At 54.7% G+C, this 18,336-nt stretch overlaps 1 protein-coding gene across 1 annotated transcript; it reads left to right on the top strand.

Annotated features, from left to right (window-relative positions):
* Positions 1 to 474: 474 nt before the first annotated feature.
* ADAD2 (adenosine deaminase domain containing 2) lies at positions 475 to 5,426 on the top strand (the record flags this gene model as incomplete). The annotated part of the gene is made up of 13 exons (XM_080703457.1): positions 475 to 868; positions 2,031 to 2,155; positions 2,264 to 2,400; positions 2,878 to 2,963; positions 3,156 to 3,296; positions 3,427 to 3,594; positions 3,711 to 3,836; positions 3,915 to 4,065; positions 4,137 to 4,304; positions 4,390 to 4,628; positions 4,716 to 4,953; positions 5,109 to 5,229; positions 5,322 to 5,426. 13 exons carry the CDS (start codon positions 475 to 477, stop codon positions 5,424 to 5,426), a joined length of 2,199 nt encoding a protein of 732 aa, XP_080559583.1.
* Positions 5,427 to 18,336: the final 12,910 nt, after the last annotated feature.

Here is an 18,336-nt window from a genome sequence, read left to right as displayed (position 1 = left end):
AGCCATTGTGCCCGGCCTGGGAAGTTTTAAAACGCGGATGCTAAGGATTCTGGGGTTCTGCTACAATGCAGACACCTGCCTTTGTAAGATGAGAGCCTGGGGGGTTAGGCTGGAGTGAAGCGCCAGGCTCTGCTGGCGTGCGAGGCTGGGCCTGCAGTCCTGGGACCCTGATCGGTGTCTTGCAATCTCCCGAACCACGCAAGCCGGGAGAGGAGGCTGCGGGAGCTGCCTGCACTCACCGCCCACCTGGGCCAGCCGTTGGCGGAGTCTGCAGGGGAGCTGCGGAGGTCTTGGAGTCCAGCCTTCCCATTGGCCGGCCGCAGGCTTCCCCGCAGCTCCGCGGGCTCTCATTGGCTGGCGCTAGGAGGGGGCGGGGCTCAGGGTCAGCGCGTGCTCCCCGCGCGAGCAGCCGTCGTGTAAAAAGGCGCAGGCGCGCGAGATCCCGCCTGTTGGTCCTACATCCCCGGTCCAGGCATGGCTTCGCCAGCCGGCGTGGCCTTGGGCGCCGACGACGGTGGCCGCAGGAAGCCCCGCATGGCCGCCTCGCTGCAGCTCAGCCCCGGGCCCAGCCCCTGGCGGCCGTCGGGGGGCTTGGGCCAGGACGCCTGGGGGTCCTCACCGGCTTCGAGCGCCGAGGAGGAGGCAGAGGCGGGCGCCCAGCCCCGGTCCGCGGCGGCGGGGGATGGTGGGCCCCGGGTGGGGGCCGGAGTCGGGGAGCCGGGGGCCGCGCGAGCGCGGGAAGAGCCCAGGGGAAGCAGGGGGAGGTCCCCGAGGGTCTCTATCCCGCCTGCGGGGCCCACCGGGGACTTGCCGACGGTGGCGGCCAACCTGGGCCTCTCCCTGCGCTCTCGAGAGGACCCTGCTGCAGGTGAGGCGGCCCGTGGGCACAGGGTGGAGGGCTCCCTGGCTAGCTGGCCCCGGGTGAAGTAGGCGGTGAACTGGACCCGAGTGGACTCTGCGGGTTTAAAGGCGCTAGCTCCACCGTACCGCCGTGGCATGCCCAACTGATGCCTAGGGGTTTTATTTTGCAGTACTGGGGATGGAACCCAGGGCATTCTACCTCCAGGCTACACTCCCAGCCCTATTTTTTAATTATTATTATCTATTTATTTTTGCAGGTCTGGGGATGGAACCCAGGGGCATTCGACTTCCGAGCTACATCCCCTGCCCTGTTTTTTAATTCTTTATTTCGAAACGGGGTTTCACTGAGTTGCAGAGGGCCTCACTAAGTAGCCGAGGCTGTTAGTAAACTGCAATCCTCTGGTCTCAGCCTCCCGAATGCTGGGATTACAAGCGATTACAAGCATGCGCCACCACGCCCGGCTTTTTATTCCTTTATTTTGAAACAGGGTCTCACTAAGCTGCAGAGGGCCTCACTAAGTAGCAGAAGCTGGCCACAAACCTGAGATCCTCCTTTCTCAGCTTCCCAAGTACTGGGATTCCAAGCGGGCGCCAGCACGCCCGGCTTGTGCACACTTTTACAAAGGGCCAAGTACCTGCAAAAACAGTAGTCACTGCAGATTTCTTTTTGAGGGCCAGCCCCTGACTTATATTACATGCAATCAATTTGCTAAAGGCAATTATATACACAACACAGAAGTGTAATCATTACTGAGGGAATGTGGGAATTATCCTCTCTTTCTCTCTTCCTCAGTACACCCCCTAGCCCCTATTGCAACAGAGTTTTAGCGTGAAAGTTAGTTACCAACACTGTGGTCCTTGTGCCTACACAGTGTGTGTGTCTTAAGAACAAGGTCATTGCTCACATAGTTAGAGCACAGAGGTCAAATTCTGAAGTGAGGCGTTAAGACAACACTGTAATGGGTTTCCATTCACATCCACATTTTGCCAATTTGTCCCCAAAATGCCCTCGTGCCCATTTTCCCCACCCCAGCGTGACACTTCACTGCCGCCCACTTTGATCATCATTTATCTGAGACGGTCCCCGACTTGCAGGCTTGCAGGAGACACCGATGCCTTTGAAGAGGTGGGGGCCGGTCGCCCTGTAGACTGTCCCTCCATCTGGACAGCCTCTTTTCTCAGGATCGGGCTCGGGCTCTGCACGACAGGTGGCGTCACATACTTGGCCGCGTGTCCCATCCGGAGGCGCGTGATCTCGGTGTGCCCTTCGGCTGGCGGTGTTGCCGAGGGCTTGGTTAGGGTGGCAGCTGTCCAGTGTCTTCGCTTTCCCCTTGGTGCTTGCTTAATAAGTTGTATGAGGGAGGGAAGGCGTTTAGAGACTGAGACTATCCCGTCCCCGTAGCACTGCCCCCTGGCGGTTTTCCCCATCCACCGACGATCTCGTCGCACTCTGGCCGTGATGGCGGCCGCGTCATGGTTTTCTAATGCCAACATTCCTTCTACATCCACCTGTGCCTGCTGGTTTTGGACCCCTTCAGGGTGGGTGCCGAAGCGGGTGCCCTTCCAAAAGGTCAGTGCTTTGGAGAAACAGCGAAGATCGTGAACTTGAATAAGTTTTTACCCTTTGACCAGGTGACCCAGCTTTGGGATCTTCTCCTGTCTCCCTTGGTTTTTAAGTAACACCCTAAATAATGGTGTTAAAAAATCTTTCCAAGCCTGGAGTGGTGGTCCACGCTTGTAATCCCAGCATTTGGGAGGCTGAGACAGGAGGATCGTGGTTTGCGGACAGCCTCAGCTACTTAGTGAGGCCCTTTCCAACTCAGACCTTGTTTCAAAATAAAGAATAAAAAGTCGGGCTGGGGGTGTAGCTCAGAGGTAGAATGCTCCTGGGTTCCATCCCCAGTACCGGGAAAAACAAATCTTTCCAATATATGGTCCCTGGGGGAGAGAGTAAACAAAAGGACGTCGTGTTTGGTGGCAGGCAGGCAGCAGTGGTTAGCGCATCTCCTGGGACAGCACGCAGGGCTCTGGGGTGGCCTGGATGCGGCCCGCCTTGCACTGGTGTGAGAGGGGCCTGGTGAAGACCAGGCGACAGTGCAAAGGCACATACAGCCTCCCACTGGGGAGGGGCTGCATCTCAGTACAGAATCGTCCTGGGAGCCAGATGTCAGGAGAAGGCCTGGGTGACAGAGGTGGACTCCCCAGCAGGTGGGGAGGAGCCTGGGTGCTCCACATCCTGGGAAGGGCCTGGATAGGGAAGGCCAGGGCTCCTTCCTCACGGCCTCCTTCCCCAGGTTCTGGCTTCCCCTTCTCGAAGCTGGCGGAACTGGATGGGGTGGCTTGCTCTGCGGGCACTGGAGACAGCAAGGCAGAGACCAAGCAGCAGGCGGCGCTCTCTGCCCTCGGCTCCACCCAGACTCAGCTGGAGAGCCCAGGTAAGCCCCCGTGGGCAGAGACTGCACGGCTAGGGGTGTGTGCCAGGACAGGCCGCTGCGAGCACGCCCAGGCCTTGGCAGGGAGGCTGTGCTGACCCCTGCCTCAATGTCCTCTCCCACACGGGGGCAGAGGGCAGCAGCTCCAGGAACTTTCTGTCTCTGGAAGGTACAAACTTCCCTCTGCTCCCTGGCCGCCCTTGTCTCACGGGAGGGCCGGCCCCAGCGCCCATGCAGCTGGTGATGCTCACCTCTCTTTCAGAGCCCCCTGGGACCCCGAGCCAGCTATCTGTGGGTGTAGGTAGGTGGGCTCAGCCCCAGCATATGTGTGTGTGTGTGTGTGTGTGTGTGTGTGTGTGTGTGTGTCAGGGCGGGGGCTTGGCCCATGGTTCCAGTGCCACCTCTGTCCCTGTGCAGAGACCATCCTGACCCACGAGCAGCGCTGCGCAGCTGTGGTCAGCGCCTGCTTGGACCGCCTGCTGGATGAGAACTCGCCGCACCAGGCCTGCAAGGGGACGGTGGCTGCAGTCATCCTGGAGAGGGGTAGGGAGCACCCCGCCCACCACGGCTGGCCCCCTCAGCCCTGCCCCAGCTGAGTCAGCTTGCCCCCCTCCCCCACAGAGATCCCGGGTGCCAGGGGCCACTCCAAGGAGACCTACGAGGTGGTGGCGCTGGGCACGGGTAGCGGCAGCTGTGCCAGCTGGCTAGAGTTCTCGGGCCGGCAGCTCCACGACTGTCATGGTGTGGTCATCGCCCGCCGGGCCCTGCTGAGGTGAGGGCCGGAGGGGAGGCCCTGCTGCCCTGGCCAGGACGCAGCCCAGCTGCCCTCTGCCTCTCTCCCAGGTTCTTCTTCCGGCAGCTCCTGCTGGCCACGCAGGGGGGCGCCAAGGGCAAGGAGCGGTCTGTGCTGGCTGCCCAGCCGGGGCCGGGAGCCCCCTTCGCCCTCAAGCCTGGGATCTTCCTGCACCTCTACGTCAGCAACACTCCCAAGGGAGCCGCCCACGACATCTAGTAGGTGGCCTGGGTTGGGAGCGCCTTGGGGCAGCTGCTGGGGGTCCGAGAGCGCCTGACCCGTGCCCATTGCCCTCCCCCGCAGCCTGCCCCTGTCCTCGCAGAACTCGGAAGGCGGCCACCTGCACAGCCCGTCGCTGCGCCTGCAGGCCCACGTCCGTGGGCAGCTGAAGCCCGTGTCCTATGTGGCGCCCGCGCTGCGTGACACCCACGTGGGCTGCCTCTCGGCCAGCGACAAGCTGGCGCGCTGGGCCGTGTTGGGGCTGGGCGGCGCGCTGCTGGCCCACTTCCTGCCTCCGCTCTACGCCACCAGCCTCGTCCTGGGTGAGAGCCGTGCGCACGCGAGCTGCCAGGAGAGAGTGGGCTGGGGGCCTGGAGCCGCTCACACTGCGCCTGGCCTTCCGCCCACAGCTGACCCCTGCCACGACCCCCCCACTCTGAGCAGGGCCATCCACGCTCGGCCCCAGCTGGACGGTGCCTTGGGGTGCTGCCTGCCGCCTCCCTACGTCCGCACCACCCTGCACCTGTTCACAGGGCCCGCGGTGGCCCCATCCAACCCCAGGGCCTGCCAGGGCCTGAGCCTCAACTGGAGCCTGGGTGACCCCGACGTGGAAGTTGTGGACGTGGCCAGCGGGCGTGTGCAGGCCGAGTGAGAAGACCCCAGGGGCCGGCAGAGGAGGGGTGGTGGGTGGGCGCGTGCAATTCTGACCCCAGCTCAGCCCTGGCCCCTGGCTCTCCTGGTCACCGTGTGAAAGGAGCGGTGACCATGGTGCTCCCCTCACCTTTGCGTGTCTCTCCACCCAGCAATGCCCCTGGGCCTGCCTCCCGCCTCTGTAAGGCGGCTTTCCTCCGGGCCTTCCGCCAGGCTGCCCGTGCTTTGGGGAAGCCCCACCTCCTGACCCTGCAGACCTACGAGGCAGCCAAGGTCAGTGTGGGGTCTCCCCAGCCCTTTCCCGGCACTCCTGCCCCCGGAAGCCTCCCTCAACCGCCTCTCTCTCCCCACGTCCTCCGCCCTAGGCTGGGCCCTACCAGGAGGCGCGCCAGCAGCTGTCTCTGCTCCTGGACCAGCAGGGCCTGGGCGCTTGGCCCTCGAAGCCACTGGTGGGCAAATTCAGAAACTGATGCCAAGGTCCCAGGACATGCAGAGCGGGCCGCGTCGGGAGCGTGGCGGTGTGCAGGGCGGAGCTGGCCGTGGGCAGGGCTGCTGGCACGCTGGAGTTTAAATAAAGAAGTACTTTTGGCATATGTGTGTGTGTGAGAGGGGCCCTTGCGTTCCTTGGAGAAGCCTGGTCACCTGGCCCTCACCTGGGTCCTCCCCTCAGAGAAGTAGTGGCAACTGCCACTCAGTCTGTGTGTGGAAGCAGGCTGGGGGGCAGGCTCGCGGGGGGCAAGAGGTGGCTTCTGCCCTGCCTTCGGCCTGTGCACTGCGTGGCCCTGGCAGCTGCTGGCATGCGGTGTGGCGGCACCCCTTCCTTACTCACCATGGAGGCTCAGGCTGGGAGCAGGAAACGCAGGGCCTCTGTGAGCTGGTCAGAGGCCGAGCTCCCCTGGCCTGTCAGGGGTGCTCGGTGGCTGGGAGCTGCCTGGGTTGGAGGGTGCGGGGTGGGCGGTGGGCTCGGCCCCTGGTTCGCGGGCCTTCGGGTCTGCGCTGGAGCATCACCAGCCCCCGGGGCCTGGCGTTGACACGGCAGAGCCTGGAGCCCTCAGCAGACTCGGACGGCTCCTGTGTATCTGTGTCCTGCTGGCCCTGCCTCTCTGGAGAGCCTGGGCTGCCCCACAGCCGTCCTGCAGACCGGGGCCAGACCTGCCCAGGGCCCTGAGCTCGCTCCCCTCCCTCTACCTCCTCTCTCTGCCCCTGAGTGTGTGTGGCTGTGGCGGCCACCTCTGCTCTGCGTGCGTGGGTCACTCATCTAGAAAAACGGAGCTGGCCCTCTGTGCCGCGGGCTCCGCAGACCCAGCCAGAGTCGACCCACGCCAGACTGAAGGTGCTCAGAAACCATTTCACCTGCGCTGGATGCACACAGATTTTTTCCTTTGTCATTATCCTCTGAGCAATACAGCGTGACGAGTATGTACACAGCACCTAGGTTGTAGTGGGCGCTAGGAATAGCCTAGTGATGACCTGCTAATGCAGGGGGCTGGGTGTAGCTCAGTGGTAGAGTACTTGCCTGCCTGGAATGTACGAGGCCCTGTGCTCCAGCCCCAGCATGCGAGGATGTACACAGCTTATATAGAAATACCCCACCCCAGCATATGGGGGATTGGAGCGCCCAGTCCTGCAGTGCCCACTGCCCCCACCAGGGCCACTGCTGCGACCCACTAGGAGGACATCAGAGGGGGCAGGAAAGACCACCCCCTGGCAGGGCCAGGCTTCAGCAGGCCCCGACTAAGGTTTCCCATGGGCTTAAATTGAACCAACCTGGCCTGGGGGCGCAATCGCAGCCTCCCTGTGAGGTTTGGAGAGCACACGGAGCCTGGGCTGGCTGGCTGGCTCTGAGCCCTCCAACCTCAGCCACAGACCAGGGCTGCTTCTGGGTTCCCTTCCACGACCCCGGACGAGACACGACCTTTCTAAGCCTCCATGTGCTGATTTACCCAACGAGACGGGGAGCGGGGCTCCCCAATTTCCTCCTGGCTTTGTCACTCTGTCCTGCACCCTCCCGACAGCCACAGGTCAGGAAGAGACCCTCTGCCCTCAGGGGCGGGAGAGGAGGGAGCCATGGGCTGGTGCGCCTGGGGGAGGTGATGCCCAGCTGGCATCACCATGAGAAGACGGCCTGTGGGAGGGCAGGAGGGGAAGTCGAGGCAGGAGGAGCTGCAGGAGAGGAGAGCCGGTGTTCAGGAGGCGGCCAGCCTCTCGCTGAGGGAGAGAGCTCTGAACCAGCAGGCGGCAGGCAAAGGACAGGGGAAGCTTGATTTCTTATTCAACCGAAAGATGGTTACATTATTTACCTTTATTGTTTTAAAAAATCAGGCCAACTTTGAGATAATCACGTCTCCTGGTTACAATTTTTCAGGGAAGGAGAGGGCTTTGGAAACAACCGAGGCCTATTCATTAGCCCGTTTCTGGCACATCTTTTACCCTGGAAGATGATTCCCGTTGACTTACCATTTGTACTGCAGCGGTGACGGCCGCCAGGTCCAGCAACACACCAGCCTTTCCAAACTTCGCTTTTATGATAGAGCCTTGTGCCGTTCATTAATCGCATAATCACTGGGTAAACAAGTTATTCAAAATGACATCAACTCCGCTGTGTTCTGCCAAGTAAGCACTCTGTGTCCCCACGTTGCGTACATCTGCCCGTCTGGCCTCTCCTCCCCAGACAGTCTTTCACCGCGCAGAACGCACCCCGTGCCTTTGGCTCACCTTGTTTATGGCCGTGGGGTGGTGCCGAGCGCCGCTTCTGCAGCGGGGAGCCTGTTAATGTCTTCTTGGCATGAGTCCCCTGGGTGAGGGGCCAATAGATACATGAAAAGATGTTCTACATCACTGGCCATCAGGGAGATGCAAATCAAAACTACACCGAGATTCCAAGATCGGGGAGAACCGACAAGCGTCGCCCCAGAAGCCTGGCCAGATCTGGCCGCCCCCAGGGCCACACGCGGGTACTCCCCACCTCACTCAGCCTCTTCCTTCCTAGGACTGTGAGGCTTGTTCTCCTGCTTCTCTGGCATTCAAGGCCTGCCTTCTTCACTGCCCTCGCTCCCCAACCCGGGCCCCTGTGGGCATCCGTCTCGTGTACTCTGCCCACCATCCTAGAATGTCTAGCACGTGCGTAAGAATTACTTCCGGGCATGGCTGCGCACGCTTGTAATCCTAGTACTTGAGAGGCTGAGACAGGAGGATTGCAGGTTTGAAGCCAGCCTCAGCAACTTGTGAGGCTCTCTGCGACTTTGTGAGCCCCTGTTTCAAAATAAAGAATAAAATAGGGCTGGGGCTGTAGCTTGCTGGTAGAATGCCCCTGGGTTCAATCCCCAGTACCGCAAAAAAAAAAAAAAAAAAAAAAAAAAAAAAGGAAAAAGAAAAAAAAAGAAAAAAGAAAGAAAGGAAGAAGGAGAGAGAGAAATACTGCCACAGAAATCATGCTGAGCTCCACTGAACTGAGCCAGGCCTTGCAGGTGACATGGGCAGGTGACCCCGGCTCTGGCCACTTCCTTTCCAGGGGGATCCTCCTACCTCCTCCCACATACCCAGGTCAACCCCACAGCCTGTGGCTGGGCCTGGCCTGACACGCCAGAGAAGCCATAGCATGGCTCCTGGAGTCCTTGGATGCTTCTTGGAGGTGCTTGGGTGGGGCCGGGTGGGCAGGGGTGAGGGGAAGTGGCTGCCCTTCCCCAGGGCTCTCTGCGTGCGGAGCACAATGCCAGCCTCAGGAAGCAGCGAGATTGGCTAATTTTAGCTCAGGGCACCCGACTCCGGTCCCCAGTCACACGGCCAGAGCCTGCATTCCTCTGGGCTTTGTTCTCCTTACAGCAAAGGTGAGTTGTGAAAGCCACCCGGCAGCTGAGCAGCCGACCCCTCGGTGCCCCTCTCTGCTCTGCAAGCCGGCTTGCGGAGCAGGCCTGGGCTCCTTTTGTTTTATTTTTAACCACATTATATTCCTGGAGGTGCCCCTGGGATCTCTGTCAACTCTGCACTGGGACGGGGCTGGGCGGGGATCGCAGGCCTGGGCTGGGAGCGCAGGGCCGGCGTCCGGAGTCTGAGCGAGTCCTGGCTTTGCCAGCCCTGGCAGTGTGACTTGTCGAATGACATCCCCTCCCTGGGCCTTCTCGTCCACTCCTGTAAAATGGCAGGCGGGGCCTGGTGACCATAACAGTCTTCTTAGCTCTGAGAATCTGCGAAGCTGGCCAGATGTGGGGCGGGCAGTGAGAGCCCTCCTTGTCACCGGCGGAGAGATGATGGCATGCCAAGCTCATCTGCAGAGGGGGCGTCGCTCCGTCCTCACATACCCAGCCAAACTACCGCACTCTTCAACTGCTGGCTTGTGTGTGTGTGTGTGTGTGTGTGTGTGTTTTATTTAAATAGCTTTTTAAATTCAATTTTTAAAAGTTTTTTTGGGCACTTCAGATTAAAGCCAGAGGTGTTCTACCCCCGAGCTACACTCTCAGTCTTTTTATTTCTTTTTATTTTTTTTTGTGGGTCTGGGGGTGGAACCCAGAGGCATTTGACCTACGAGCTACCCCCCCCGCCCTATTTTTTTTTATTCTTTATTTTGAAACAGGGTCTCACTGAGTTGCAGAGGGTCTCACTAAGGAGCTGAGGCTGTCCGCGAACCGCGATCCTCTGGTCTCAGCCTCCCGAATGCTGGGATTACAAGCGTGTGCCACCACGCCCGGCTTTATTTTTTATATTTTGAAACAGGGTTTCATTAAGTTGTGGAGGCTGGCCTCAAATCTAAGATTCTCCTGACTCAACCTCCCAAGTACCGGGATTGCAGGCATATACCACCATGCCTGGTGACATTTTGCACTTTGAAATATACATTACCTCCAGAGGTCCCTCCTCCTCTCATGGGAACCTCCTGCTTGGACTGTCTTCTCATGGGGCTTTCAGTCATTCCAGAGTCTCAGGCCATCACAATCGTCAGTGGGCCACAGCACAGCCCTGGAGAGGCCTCAGTTGGACCCTTACACTCCACTGAAGGACTGAGTCGTCCTTCCCCAGGTTACTGCGTGGGCTCAACTCTACTCGGCCAGAGAGGTGCTGTTCCAAATTTTACCTGTGGGAGCCATGGCTACCATATGACCTGAAAGCAGGCTAAAGTGCACGTCCCCCGTGTCCACAGCGTGCCCCTCGCCTCAGGGACTCAGCCCTCTGGCGGTCGAGCACAGCTCCTTCCCGCCAAGGGGGCCCAGCCAGTCAGCGTGAGAAGCTGCTCAGCAAAGGGAGACCGAGGCAGCTCGGATCATCTCCTGAGACGCGACCCGGTAGAAAAAATAGAGCATCTAATTAAGCCCCACGTGCAAGCAATTAATTCCAATTTTCTACCTCAAGTTTAGTAGAGAATTTCACCCGGGGGCGGGGGGAGGAAATCACTAGAGGGTCTTACAGTGCCAATGATGGGTTTGCCTAATATTGATTTTACACTTTTCTTTTAGCCTCGGCACCAATTTGAGGAGATACCTGGTAGGCGGGACAGAGGACGCTGGGGACGCTGGGGTGAGAGCCAGTCACAGCCACGGCAGAGCTGAGCTCGCGCCAGGCACAGAGCAGAAACAAGGACTTCAGTCAGGAGGGGCAGGCGTGGGCTGAGAGGCCCCGGGGCCCCAGTGGCTGTTGTAGATTCCCCTCTGGTTCCAGGGATGAATTTGTCACCTCAGTTCAAGAGGCTGTGGGCAAGCTGGGCATAGTGACGCATGCCTGTAATCCCAGTACTTGGGAGGCTGAGACAGGAAGATCACAGGTTCAAGACCAGCCTCAGCAACTTAGTGAGACTCTCAGTAACCTAGCAGGACCCTGCTTCAAAGCAAAATGATTCAAAAGGGCTGGGAGTGTAGCTAGGAGATAGAATCTCCTTGGGTTCAATCCCCAGTATCACAAAAATGAATAAACCAATAAATAAATGAATAAATAAATAAGCACATAAATGGGGCTGGGAGTCTAGATCAGAGGTAGAATGTCCCTGGGTTTCTTCCCCAGTAACGCGCACACACACACACACACACACACACACACACACACACACTCATGTGCTGTGGACAGTCACTGTCTGGAGTAGAAAGGGTGTCTAGACATTTTTGTATTTTTCTAAACATTATCAGTGGCCAGTGCTGTGCTCTGGGATGCAGAGCTCTGCCTTCTCCACCCACAGCAGCTCCTGAGCGTGTGTTTTTTTTTTTTTTTGGTTGTTGTTTTTTAGGAACCCCAGTCGGAAAACAACAGATTTAGCTTAGCCCTATTCTGCAGTTGACAGTGCGGGAAGGGGACAGCTCAAGGTCACAGAGGGAGTGAAGCTCTCAGGCCCCAGCAGACACCCACGTTGTCTGGACCCTGATAAAAGAGTAAGTGGGAACCTTTGACCTTTGACTATCTTGCTCATAAAAATACTAGCTTGAGCCAGGTGGGTGGCACATGCCTCTAATCCTAGTACTTGGGAAGCTGAGTCAGGAGGATTGTGGGTTCAAGGCCAGCCTCAGAAACTTAGTGAGGCCCTTAGCAACTTAGTGAGACCTGGTTTCAAAATAAATAAAAAAGGGCTGAGGTTGTAATACCGAGAGAGAGAGAGAGAGAGAGAGAGAGAGAGAGAGGGGGAGAGGGAGCGCGCGCGCGCACAACAGAGAGAAACAGAAAAAAACTATTTTGGGACAAGCGATTCATCTGCCTTTTGCCCACGGTGCCCAGAACACCAAATGCCCCGGTGGGAGCTGCCAGCCATCCCAGAGCAGAGCGGTGAGCGCGGTGGCTCCCAGAGGCTGCAGGTGGCCGTTGTACCATCTTGCAAGGGGCTTACTTGGAGAGATGATGGCTTGGTGCCCCACTGACTGCTGGGGTCTCAGGAGTGGGATGCGTGCCTGCATCAGCGGGGTGGACGTCTGGGGAAGCCGTAGAAAGCGAGGGCTCCCACTGGAGAGACTCGCGGTGAGATGCCAGCAGGTGCCGTGCCTTGACGATGATTAGCGGCAGGAGGAGGCGGGCTGCTCAGTCGCCCCCTGGCCGGTCTGGTCTCATGTCCCCTTCAACCATCATGGTTGCCCTTGCCCAAGCCAGTCCAAGCCACTGTGTCCCGTAGAGAGCACCGAGGGTCTGTCCCGCTCTCATTCCAACCCACCTGGCAGCTTCGTCCCCCACTGCCCTAAGGTCTCCACCCGTCTTGTGCCTTTGGAAACCTCTGAGCTAGCCGCTCCATACTCTCTGCTTGCAATCCCAGCACACTCTGCGTATCCTTAACAATATGGCCCCAGGCCCACCTCCTTTACTACATATGAAGGGCTGGCCCTGCTGGCAAATGAAGGGGTAAGTACATACATCTAAATATAAATCCATACTATCTATCTCTGGCACAGAGGTCCGGTGGGCGACCCTGTAGACCTGACTTGCCAAGAAGCTGGGCTGCGACCATGGTGGCTTTGCTTGGCTGTGCGTGGAGAGCTGAGGTGTCGCGCGCAGTGACGACTCTTACACGATCTTCCTCAAGCAGTTTTATTACCCCAGGTTCTTGTACAGTTCCCGCAAATCTTCTTCCCGTAAATCTTCTCTTCTCTCTCCTTTCCCCCCAGAGATCTTCCCCTTATATAGAGCCCAACAGCCAATCAGCAGACTGTTCACGTGCACAACTCATGGCAACAGCCAGTCCATTGGCTGTTGCCCTATGGCATGCGGTGTTCCCGTGTATCTCATGCTCTTGTCGTCACTTCCTGAAAGCTGTTTACCACCTAAGTGCTCTGGGGAAGATTTCCGCTCAGCGCCATCTTAGCTCTCGGACTTACTGGCTGATGGGCGGGGCCCGTCACAGTTCCCCCTTTTTTGTTTTTTCAGACAGGAGAGGACAGAGGACTCAACCCCTGTATGTTTGGAAGGGGCTTCTAGGCCCACCACCTTTTGCCAGGGACGGGACAAGAATCAGTGGCAACCCGTATGCAGTTGAGCATGCCCTCCTCGGGATGCACCCTCCCGGGGTCCCGAGTGCAGTCCTAGCTGGCATCCTGTCATTAAGACTTTCCCATCGCCGCAAGCCATATTTGAGGGGATTGTCCCAACTCCATGGCTGCAAATGCCTGAGCTATGAGCACTTGATCTGTAGCGCGCTGACGGATTAGTTTTCTAAGACAGTAGAGACATAAGATACACAGTAAGACCAGACAAAGACCAAGAGCACCCAGTCCAGCCCACTCTTTTAAATGACGAGCTGCTTGTTGGATCCAGGACATCAAGGTGCGGGCCATCACCGGGTCAACTTGAGTAGTATTGGCTTTGATGATCTCCAACCGCAACCGTCTTGTCAAATTGTCAAATTTCGATGACCGGTTATCTGTAGGATATGCAGAAAGCTCGCAAGAAAGATTAGCGGCAATAAACGCATTATCATTAATCATGACAAGGGGAGCTAAATCCGTGCAACTGCCATTTATCCCACAAAGAAGCCACAGATCAAATAGGTTAGAATGAAAGGCCATGGTCAGGCTCTAATAAGTAAAATTATAACCTGCAAAAGTAGAATTTGCTCCTGTGCCAATTTTAAGGGGAAAAGGTAAAAGGATTAAGCGGGGAAGAACTTGAGCAGAATGACTCAAAGGCAATAGAAAAGAAAAAGCAGTCAAAAGCCCCCATTGTGGATCACTTCCTATCCTTGGAATTCCACAGTATCATGGTCCCCAAAAGAATCAGTCGATGGCTCATCATCCTTTTGTTTCACCAGACGAGTCAGCCGCTCTGGAACCCAGACAGGATCGGCGCCGTTCTGTGGAAACACACAAACAGAGCCTCTGGCCCATGTGAGCACTGGGTCAGGTCCCCTCCATTGCCCTGTGAGGGCATCCTTCCAACGCACGAAACCCTGGCTCGTACCCGAGGGGGCAAAATGACGATCGGCAGCAGTCTTGCCATTGACATCTAATTGCAAAAAATTCAAAGTAAAAAGGGCTAAGGATAGGCGCTGCTTCGGTTTCATATTGGTTCCAATTCCCTCTTTTTGTTTTATCAAGCATTCTTTAAGAGTACGATGGGCGCGTTCCACAATACCCTGTCCCTGAGGGTTGTACGGAAGGCCATGCTTTAGAGTTATTCCCATCTGTGAACAAAAAGATGTGAATTTTTGGGAAGTATAAGCCGGGCCATTATCAGTTTTTATTTCTTTAGGCATATTCCATGCTGCCCAGGCCTCAAGGCAATGATTGACGACGTCATGTGCCTTTTCCCCGGCATGAGCAGATGCATGAATAATTCCAGAGACAGTATCTATGGAAACATGGATATATTTCAATTTTCCAAATTCAGATATGTGAGTTACATCCATTTGCCAGAGATGTAGAGGGAGCAAGCCTCGTGGGCAAATGCCCACATGTGAGGGGTGTAAAAAAGGGGCACAGGCATTACAGGTTTTTACAATTTCCCGAGCCTGATGTCGAGGGATTTTAAATCGCTGTTGTAATGTTTTAGAATTTACATGATATTGACGGTGAAATGCCTGTGCCTGTTGCATTTGAGTAAGAGAAAAAATCATATGTATCTTGGTGAGTTTATCTACTAGATCATTTCCATATGTAATAGGGCCAGGTAATCCAGTATGTGCCCTAACGTGCTGGATAAAGAATGGTGTCTTTCTTAAATGTATATAAATCTGGATTTGGCTAGCCATAGAATGAATAGGAGTATGTAAAGAGAGTTGACCCGCGCATTCAAGCGATCTAACCAGATTAACCACATATTGTGAATCTGATAATAAATTGAAAGGAGAAGAAACTCTCTTAAAAATTTCTAAAACAATATTTAATTCAACCAGTTGTGGAGAGGTATGTGAATATTGGATGATAACAGGATCGCTTCCCTCTATTAGGTAGGCCCCCACACCAGTTTTGGATCCATCAGTAAAAATGTTAATTGCATTAGCTACAGGTTTGTTTTTAGTGACCAATGGGAAAATGAGAGGATGTTCCAGAACAAAATGTAACAATGGATCTTTGGGAAGATGATTGTCTATTTCACCACTGAAAGAGCACATAAGTATAGCCCAATCATCAATAGTGGCTACCAGCGTTTGTACTTGCAGAGCAGTGTACGGTACCACCAGCTTATCGGGCGTTCTGCCAAAGTGTTGGATGCACTGCTGAATGGCTTTAAGGGCAAGGCTTGCTACACTGGTGGGATAATATTCAACTACCTTTTGAGGGGAGACTTTGGGGTGAATCCAAAGAAGGGGTCCTTGTTGCCAAAGAACACTAGTAGGCTGTTTTTCAGTGGCCAGGATACAAGCCCATAATGGCTGTCCAGGGGTCACTCGACGGAGAGACGCTTTCGTAAGTGCTTGTTCTACTAATTGTAACGCATGGCGGGCCTCATCGGTAAGGACGCGAGGAGAATCTAATTGAGGATTGCCTACGAGCAGATTATATAAAGGTTTCAAGGCATGGTTAGGAATTTGTAAAAAGGGTCGAACCCAATTAATGTCTCCCAACAGTTTTTGGAAATCATTGAGGGTTTTTAATTGATCAGTGCGGATGATTAATTTTTGAGGCAGGACTGCATGGGGGAGAACAATGTTGCCAAGAAAGTGTATATTTTCTCCTCTTTGTACCTTTTCTGAGGCGATGAATAATTGATGAGTTTCCAAAATCTTTACAAGGTGACAATAAGCCTCCTCAAGTATGGAGGGATTTTTTGTGGTTAACAAAATGTCATCCATGTAATGAATACACCGAATTTCTGGAAATTTGGTTTTTACGGGCTCAAGAGCACTATTTACATATAATTGACAGAGGGTAGGGCTATTGGCCATTCCTTGTGGGAGGACCACCCATTCATATCTACTGTCAATTTCCTCTTGATTAATAGAGGGAACAGTAAAAGCAAAACGAGGAGTATCCGCAGGATTTAAAGGGATGGAGAAAAAACAATCTTTTATATCTATGCTGATAAGTGGCCACTCCTTCGGAATAGCAGAGAGGAGTGGAAGCCCTCGTTGGACTGGCCCCATAATCTGCATTTGGCTATTTATGGCTCGGAGGTCGTGTAATAACCTCCATTTTCCAGATTTTTTCTTTATCACAAAAATCGGGGTATTCCAAGGAGAGGTGGATGGCCGGATATGGCCTAACTGTAATTGCTCTTGTACTAATTTCCTTGTTACTTCAAGCTTTTCACGGGAGAGAGGCCACTGAGGAACCCATACTGGATCTCCCGTCTTCCAGGTAATGGGAATTGCCTCCTCAGTGGCTACTGCACAAAACCCAGTTCCTCGCGACCACTCTTTTCTTTAGTAGGAATTGGGCTTTTACGTCCCTGGAGGTGTTTTCCCAGCCCGTAGGAAGGGTGGTAGCCCTGGCGAAGGAGAATATTATGGGCTTGGGGGAAATAAGATGTATTTTGTAAGGAATATCCCATGTCCACTAATAAATCTCTTCCCCAGAGGGAAACTGGCAGCTCCAGCACATAGGGTTCAAACTGCCCCTTATGTCCCTCCTGATCTTTCCAATGTAAAGCCCTAGCACTGAGGTCAGGGGTTTTAGCATAACCCAAACCTCTAAGTTCTCCGGTAGCCTTTTGAGTGGGCCATGAAGATGACCAATCTTTACAGGCGATGACACTTTTATCTGCCCCAGTATCTAAAAGTCCTAGGATTTGCTTGCCTTCCACGTCCAAGGTTATCAAGGGACGAGTTCCCATATCAAAGGCAAGAGATATTAACTCATTTCCTGAAGAACCGAACCCACCAATACCGCGTCGTCCCTCTGCTGAAGGAAACATACCATGTAGACTGGGAAGCAAAAGTAACTGTGCCACTCTATCCCCAGGGGAAATGGCAACGATACCCCGGGGCGCTGAAACCATCACTTTGATGATACCGGTATAATCCTCATCTATAACCCCCGGATGGACTACAAGTCCTTTCATGGTAGAGGAAGACCTTCCAAAAAGTAAGCCAACAGAATTAGGTGGCAGAGGACCTTGAAAATCTGTTTCAATAATTTGAACCCCCATTTGTGGCGTTAATACCAGCCTGGAGGTGGCACAGAGGTCCAATCCTGCCGAACCTGGAGTGGCTCGCCGGACTGTTCCGGAGGCTGTAAATTGGGCCACTGAGGTGGCTGTGTCTCCATGACCCCATACACCTGAGGGTTCCCATATTTTTGTGGGCCCTGGGAACGAGGGCCCGCCCTCCCGTTTTTTGTCTGAGTATTTGATGATTGCTTTCCAGTATAGGGCAAGGGGTTGCCATCGATATCTTTAACCGAACGGCACTCAAAAGTAGGATGCCTTCCTTTTCTACATCGACGACAATACTCAGGAGGAGAAGGATAAGATTGGGACGCCCTACACTTAGGACAATCTCGTTTTAAGTGTCCTGTCGCTCCACAGGAAAAACAATTGCCATTTTTGGTACTATTCTTACTTTGTTGTCCGGAGGCCTGTATAATGGCTGCAGCAAGTCCTGAATTGGTTAAGGGTCCTCCGAGTTCCCTGCACACCTTCATCCACACCTCTAGGCCTTTATGTTTGTAAGGAGTGATGGCCTGTCTGCATTCTTTAGTGCATTGCTCATAGACCAATTGTTTAATGAGCGGCATGGCCGCGTCAGAATCCCCAAAAATTCTTCCCGCAGCCTCTACTAGACGGGCAACGAAGTCTGAAAAGGGTTCAGTCAATCCTTGAGTAATCTTTGTAAGGTTACCAGATACCTCTCCTTTGTTAGGGAGGGCCTTCCAGGCCTGGGTAGCGAGTCTGTTGATTTGTTCATACACCTGTTGTGGATACCCAAGCTGTTGATTAGCAAATCGTCCTTGGCCCATCAGCATGTCTATATCCCAGGCTGAATTTCCTGCTGCTCGATTACGTGCAGCTTGTTCAGTGGCATATTCTATATAATAAGCTTTCCAATCCAAATATTGGCCAGGATTTAAGGTGGCCCTAACCAAATTTTGCCAGTCTCCTGGGGTCATGGCATAGCGATGTAAACTCTCTATTATTGCTATAGTGAAAGCAGCTGACGACCCATATGTGCGAACTGACTCTGCGAGATGCTTAACTATTTTAAAGTCCAAAGGCTCATGATAACGATTTCCCCCCTCCTGCAGCTGGAAAACTGGGAAAGCTTGATTTGCTAAAAAAATTCCCGCATCTCTCCACATCTGACTACTAAAAGAGACACCTTCTCCTGCTCTGGGCGCAGAAGGGTTATACGGAGGAGGCGAAATTTCCTCTTTAATCAGTTCAAAAGCTTTCACTTGTTTACAAATGGCCTCTAATTCCTCCTCAGATTCATCCTCCCCCTCTGACTCTGAATCCTCCTCACTGGCCACTTTAGAGGAAGTTGAACGTTCCTCTTTTACACCGTCTAAAGCTGCCTGGCCCTCCTGCACAAATTTTCTAAAGCGCCTT

This window comes from Muscardinus avellanarius, assembly GCF_963383645.1.
Source record: "Muscardinus avellanarius genome assembly, chromosome: 10".
In the NCBI taxonomy this organism is placed as follows: Eukaryota; Metazoa; Chordata; class Mammalia; order Rodentia; family Gliridae; genus Muscardinus; species Muscardinus avellanarius.
Note: the sequence above shows the minus strand (reverse complement) of the source record. Positions and strands in the feature narration are given on the sequence as shown.